Source organism: Sciurus carolinensis, chromosome 14, assembly GCF_902686445.1.
Source record: "Sciurus carolinensis chromosome 14, mSciCar1.2, whole genome shotgun sequence".
Classification (NCBI taxonomy): Eukaryota; Metazoa; Chordata; class Mammalia; order Rodentia; family Sciuridae; genus Sciurus; species Sciurus carolinensis.
The window spans coordinates 66033239-66040132 of record NC_062226.1 but is presented as its reverse complement, the minus strand read 5'-3'; the positions used below and the strand labels follow the sequence as shown (position 1 = coordinate 66040132).

The following is a 6894-nucleotide window of genomic DNA, read 5'->3' as shown; positions in this document are numbered from 1 at the left end:
ATTTAGGCCTTGTGGGTTCTCTCTTTCATTAAATTGCTTCTGGTAGATGTTGCTACTATCACTGATATGGTTTTCTGTCTCTTTTAGAATATGGGAAAATACTGTTTCCCTGCATCTTAAAGTTGGGCTTAACCCTGTTAAGTTCTCTATCTAACAATGTGATGATGGAACTCTGTGGATCATTTCCTGGTAAACGCATGTAGCAGCCTCAGTGCAATGTCCACACTCTCCTTTCAGTCATGGCAGCTGTGGAAGGCATGTAAAGTTTTCAGAAGATCAAAGCAACCCTAAAATGCCAAGCTGATTCGACTTCATGAAGATCTAGTTTTATAAAATTCTCCTATACAAACTCCAAAAGCATATGAATCCTATGCTTATATGGCATATAATTCTGTACATATCAGCACAAGCTCATCTATTGTGGCAGAATGGCAGATTTTTGATAAGTGTGCTTATTCTTCAGCTTGATCTAACCATTTCAATTTCTCAAAGTAGTGTGTTAAAATCAGTGACTAACATCAACTGACACATCTTTTCAGGTTTTTGTTTTCAGTTGTTGCTGGCTATATGTTTAGTGTATATTGTTAGGTATGGATGTTTATGATCAACGTGTCTTACTTACTTGTTTCTTATACTTGTTTATAAGGTATTCTTTCTTTCTTAAATTATATTTTTCTTAAATGACACCTATGAAAAATTAGGATTGCATGTTGCACAGATTTAATGCAATTCCTATTAAGGTTCTGATGACGTTCTTCATAGAAATAGGGAAAGCAATGATGAAATTCATTTGGAAAAATAAGAGACCCAGAATAGCCAAAGCAACCCTCAGCAAGAAAACTGAAGCAGGAGGTATCATAATTCCAGACCTTAAATTATACTACAGAGCTATAGTACAAAAAATGGCATGATATTGGTACCAAAACAGACATGAATACTAATGATACAGAATAGAAGACACAGAGAAAAACCCACATAAATACAGTTATCTCATACTAGACAAAGGTGCCATAAACATACAATGGAGAAAAAAAATAGCCTCTTCAACAAATGGTGCTGGGAAAATTGGAAATTCATGTGTAACAAAATGAAATTGGACTCCTATCTCTCACCTTGCACAAAATTTAACTCAAAGTGGATCAAGGATGTAGGCATTAGACCAGAGATCCTGTGCCTACTAGAAGAAAAAGTAGGGTCAAATTCCTCAACAAGGCTCCTAAAGTGCAAGAAGTAAAATAAAAAATCAATAAATCAATAAACAGGATGATATCAAACTAAAAAACTTCTTCACAGCAAAAGAAACAATCAAGAATGTTTAGAGAGAATCTACAGAATGGGAGAAAATCTTTACCACCTGTACCTCAGGTAGAGCATTAATCTCCAGGATAATGCACTCAAAAAACTTAACACCAAACAAACCAAATAACCCACTCAATAAATGGGCAAAGGAACTGAATAGATACTTTGTAGAAGAAGATATTTGAATGGTCAACACATATATGAAAAAATGTTCAACATCACTAGTAATTTAAGAAATATAAATTAAAACTACACTGATACTGTTTCTCACTCCAGTCAAAATGGCAATGATCAAGAATATGTAACAATAAATGTTGACAAGGATGTGGGGAAAAGGGTACACTCATACATTGCTGGTAGGATTGCAAATTGGAGCAATCACTCTGGAAAGCAGTATGGAGATTCCGTAGAACACTTGGAATGGAACCACCATTTGACCCAGTTATCCCACTCCTTGGCGTATACTCAAAGGAGTTAAAATCAGTGTACTATAGTGATTCAGCCACATCAATGTTTACTGCAGCTCAATTTACAATAGCTAAGCTATGGAACCAACCTAGGTGCCCTTCAACAGATGAATGGATAAAGGAAATGTGGTACATAATGGGGTATTATTCAGTCACACAGAAGAATGAAATTATGGCATTTGCTGGTAGATGGGGGAACTGGAGACTACCATGTTAAGTGAAATAAGTCAATTCCCCCACACCAAAGGCCAAATGTTCTCTCTGATATACAGATGCTGACTCACAATAGGTGGAGGGGGATGTAGTGGAGGTTCACCGGATTGGTCAGGGTAGTTGGGGGAAAGGAGGGAGGATGGGAATGGAAAAGATAGTAGAATAAATGAACATAATTTCCCCATGTTCATATTTGAATAGAAGACCAGTGTAATCCTACATCGTGTACAACCAAAACAATGGGAAATTATATTCCATTTATGTATGATATATCAAAATATATTCTACTGTCATAGTAAAAAGAACAAATTTTAAAAATTTTAAAAATTAGGATTTTAACATTAGCCTTACCTTGATTAATATTTTCCTGGTATATTTCCACATCTATTTATTATAAGCCTTTTTGTTTTTGGTGAGTTAATTTAGTCACATACAGTTGAAATCTCTTTTTTTTTATTACTCCAATCTGAGAATCTTTGTCTTTTAAATGAATTTAATTATCTATCATAATTACTTTCATATTAGAGCTTATTTCTGTTGTCTTGCTTTGGATTTTTCAGCTACTGTACTTCCTTTATGCTGCTTCTCTCTGTTCTTCCTTCTTTCTTCTTTTGCCCTGGAAGTGCTGCGGTCTTCATGGCGTGTCCTCTTGCATATGGAGCTACTGTTGAAAATGGTGATGTTATGCTCATCCCTTTGTTATTGAGCTGTTCTTTCTGTGTTATTGGTTATTTTTCTTTGCCTTTGGTGTCTGTACATTTTTCTGTATTTAGGTGTCAACTTTTATTCATTTCTTGTGTTTGTCAGTATATAGTCTTATTTAATCTGAAGAGTTTCATTTTTATCAAATTAGGAAAAAAACTATCTTCATTGTTTTTCAAGTGCTTTTCTTCATTTTTATTTTCTTTGCCTTCTCAGTGTTGGTGTTTCTATTTATATGATCCATTTCTTTAGCTTTTTCTTCACATTTTTCTCTTATTATTAGCTTTTATAAGGACTTAATATGATATTCTATTTTATTAATTCATTAATTCCAGTTGGATCCATCCTACTTTATCTTTTCTTACCAACCATTCTTTCTTTCTTAGCTAATATTTTCCTCTATTATTTTTATTTTTGTTTTTCTTCAATAATGATAATATTTTTCCTCATTTCCTTAAGTATCTTAACAGGTTTACTGAAATTTTTATTTTCTTTTTTCTAATATATTTGCTTCAAATGATATTTGCTGCAGTTTGTGGCAGCAAATAAATTATTTTATTTTGTAAGCTCAAGTCCCTTGCAGAGATCATTGACTCTATCTGGCAGTGTGTATTTTATAACTTCCACAACCGCAGAGTGCTGGGGACTCGAACCCGGGCCTCCAGCATGAGAGACAGTGTGTATTTTAAAAGGTCACTATGCTGGGAGGTTTAAGGGGAAAATGTGGGTCAAGTTCCGGGTACAGTGCTGCAGAAAGAACCACAGTACCTCCTCAGCAAGACAAGTGTAGCAGGAGGCATCACAATACCAGACCTCAAACTATACTTCAGAACTATAGTAATGAAACAGCATGGTATTGGCACCAAAACGGACCTGTAGACCAATGGTACAGAATAGAAGACACAGAGACAAACCCACATAAATACAGTTATCTCATACTAGATAAAGGTGCCAAAAACATTCACTGGAGAAAAGATAGCCTGTTCAACAAAAGGTGCCGGGAAAAATGGAAAGCCACATGTAACAAAATGAAATTCAACCATTATCTCTTACCACTTTGATTCAACTCAAAGTGGAGCAAAGATTTAGGTGCTAGAACAGAGACCCTGCACACACTAGAAGAAAAAGTAGGCCCAAATCTTCAGTGCTGCCCTAGGATCTGACTTCCTTAACAAGACCCCTGAAGTACAGAGTTAAATCAAGAATCAATAAATGGGATGGATTCAAACTAAAAAGCTTCTTCTCAGCAAAAGAAACAATCAATAATGTGAAGAGAGAGCCTACAGATTGGGAGAAAATCTTTACCACATGTACCTCAGATAAAGCATTAATCTCTAGGCTATATAAGGAACTCTAAAAACAGATGTCCTTTAATAGATAAATGGATAAAGAAATGTGGTGTGTGTGTGTGTGTATGTGTGTGTGTGTGTGTGTGTATGACAGAATATTACTCAGCTTTAAAGAAGAATGAAATTATGGCATTTGCTGGCAAATGGATGGAGTTAGAGAATATCATACTAAGCAAAATAAGCCAAACCCAAAAAACCAAAGGCCAATATTTTCTCTGATACTCAAATGCTAATTCACAATAAGGGTGGGGGGCTCTAGGGAAGAATAGAGTTACTTTAGATGAGGTAGAGGGGAATAAAGGGAGGGGAAGGGGTAGAGTGAAACAGACATTATTATCTCATGTACATATATGACTGCATGATCCATGTGATCTTACAATATGTACAATCAGAAAAATGAAAATGGAACCATCGCGCTTGGAGGTCCTGTGGATCTGTCTCTTGCTTCAACAGTGTTTGGACGGAACAGACCCGGGGACTCCCTTTTCTTCTACTTCCAATCGCCTTCCAATCTGATCTCCATTTACAATCTCCGGGACCACCTTCTCGCCCACCTCCTGCTTCCGGGACCAGCTAACTCCGTTTTTTGTGGTTAGCTCCTTATTGACGACCAACCATGGCCTCCCAGATTCGTCAGAATTATTCTACCGAGGTGGAGGCTGCCGTCAACCGCCTTGTCAATTTACATCTGCAGGCCTCCTACACCTACCTCTCTCTGGGCTACTATTTCCACCGTGACGATGTGGCTCTGGAGGGCGTGGGCCACTTCTTCCGCGAGTTGGCCGAGGAAAAGCGCGAGGCCTCCGAGCGTCTCCTGAAGATGCAAAACCAACGCGGCGGCCGTGCCCTCTTTCAGGACGTGCAGAAACCTTCTCAAGATGAGTGGGGCAACACCCAGGATGCCATGGAAGCTGCCTTGGCCCTGGAGAAGAACCTGAACCAAGCCATTTTGGATCTTCATGCCTTGGGCTCTACCCGCACAGACCCACATCTCTGTGACTTTCTGGAGAACCACTTCCTTGATGAGGAGGTGAAGCTGATCAAGAAGATAGGAGACCACTTGACTAATCTCCACCGTCTGGCAGGCCCCCAGGCTGGCCTGGGCGAGTATCTCTTCGAAAGACTCACCCTCAAGCATGACTAGAAGGCCTGGAGCAGTGTGGCCTTAGATGGGGCTCCTTTGCATATCCTGGCATCAGAGCTTTGGTCTGAGCCTCTCTCTCTCTCTAACCCCTAGGCAGCTTTGTAACCACCATGGAGCCCCTCCTAAACCTTGGACCAAATGAAAATAAAGCTTTTTCCAGCAAAAAAAAAAAAAAAAAAAAAAAAAAGAAAAATGAAAATGTACACTCCATTTATGTATGATTTATCAAAATGCATAAATGCATTCTACTGTCATGTACAACTAATTAGAACAAATAAAATACATAAAAAAAGAAAATCCACATTAAAACAAAACAACACAAAACAAAACAAACCACAGCACCACTACTGACCATTACATTTCTTTCATCAGACTCTCCATGAGGTTTTAACTTTGAGTCCTTAGACCAAAGCCAAGAGTGGGGGGCAACCTCCCTAGGCTGTGCTCAGAATCCCTGGGGAAGTTGAGGTGGGGGTAGGATGGAAGGATGAAGCTCTTGAGACAGCTCCCTAGCAGTTTTCTATGCTCTCATGCTCCCCAACATGAGTGGACTGAGATGTGACAACTGACTTCGAAGTGAAAAGCCTGATAGGGTTGGTCCCAGGGAAATAAAAGGGAGAGGCAAGAGCCAAACCTGAAGTCCTAACTGTCATCTTTTCCTTTGTGGTCATTCTTTCTCAGGGCTTTAGTTACCTTCCTCCCATACGTCCCACCTTCCCACTCTCACGCTGAGTTGACGCTGACTTCGACAGCCCCAGGAGTTTCTCAGGGTTTCAAATTTTGTTGCTCTTTCTGTAATCCATATTTCCTTCTTGCTTTTAGTTTCTACAGATTTGATTTGATGGGAGGAACCAGCAGCCTACAGTAGTTCACCATCACAGCAGGAGTAGAAGCCTTTATTTCTGTTTTTCTGCCCCCACTGTGCTGAGCAGGATCTCCAACACAACATCAAATAGAAGTGTGGATAATGGATGCTGTGTCCCACGGGAGTCTAAGACATTGCTCCACTCCAACATGGGAACGTTTTCTGATGCTATTTTGAATTCCCAGAAAGGACTAATAATAATTAAAGAGATGACTTTGTCTCTGATTCAATCTGAGAACTTGTGGGACTCATAGGAGTACAATTCAGAATGACACCCTATCTTCCCAGAAATCAACTGCAGAAGTTCAGTGGAATGCTGTTGGATGTGACAGGTATGAATGGATGGGAGTTTAAAAACTCACTGAAGAGAGTATGTGAAATTCCTGAAATGTTAATAAGCAGTTCTTTAAAAAAGTGGTGCAAGGGTGGTTATATGGTCAGACATGTTTAGTAACAGGATTTTCACTGAAAGTTTTGGATAAAGGAAAGTGCACCCAAACAGCACATTTGTTGCTCATCCCCTTGATACCCTCCCAAGTATTTTAAGCCCGTCATCTCATTGCTCCCTAAGCTGAGCTGATGGTTCTACAGAAAGAATGCCGCATCTAGAGAGAATGTAAGTCATGCAGAATGCACAGGTTGGGGAGAGACAGTGAGTGGTGGCACTGTGCAGATAGCCCTTTGGGGAGACCCACAGATCAAGACCTCCCTCTGAACTACTGACCAGTCTGAACTGAGAGTAAATGCTGCAGCAAAAACTCTTGGTAATAAGAGCCCAAAGGGCAGGTTTGCCTGATGACAGCTTAGTCAAGTCAGGTTTAGATAACTGTCAGCTAAGGATCACTATCCATTCAC

At 39.2% G+C, this 6894-nt stretch overlaps 1 protein-coding gene across 1 annotated transcript; it reads left to right on the top strand.

The window, feature by feature from the left end:
• The first annotated feature begins 4452 nt into the window (after positions 1-4452).
• LOC124964559 (ferritin light chain-like) lies at positions 4453-5318 on the top strand. Its single transcript, XM_047525008.1, has one exon. It carries the CDS (start codon positions 4647-4649, stop codon positions 5172-5174), a length of 528 nt encoding a protein of 175 aa, XP_047380964.1. The 5' UTR covers positions 4453-4646; the 3' UTR covers positions 5175-5318.
• The last annotated feature ends 1576 nt before the right edge of the window (positions 5319-6894 follow it).

What these genes read in the sequence shown, in the direction of transcription:
- LOC124964559 (XM_047525008.1), top strand. Translation starts at nt 4,647, where the DNA reads ATGGCCTCCCAGATTCGTCAGAATTATTCTACCGAGGTGGAGGCTGCC.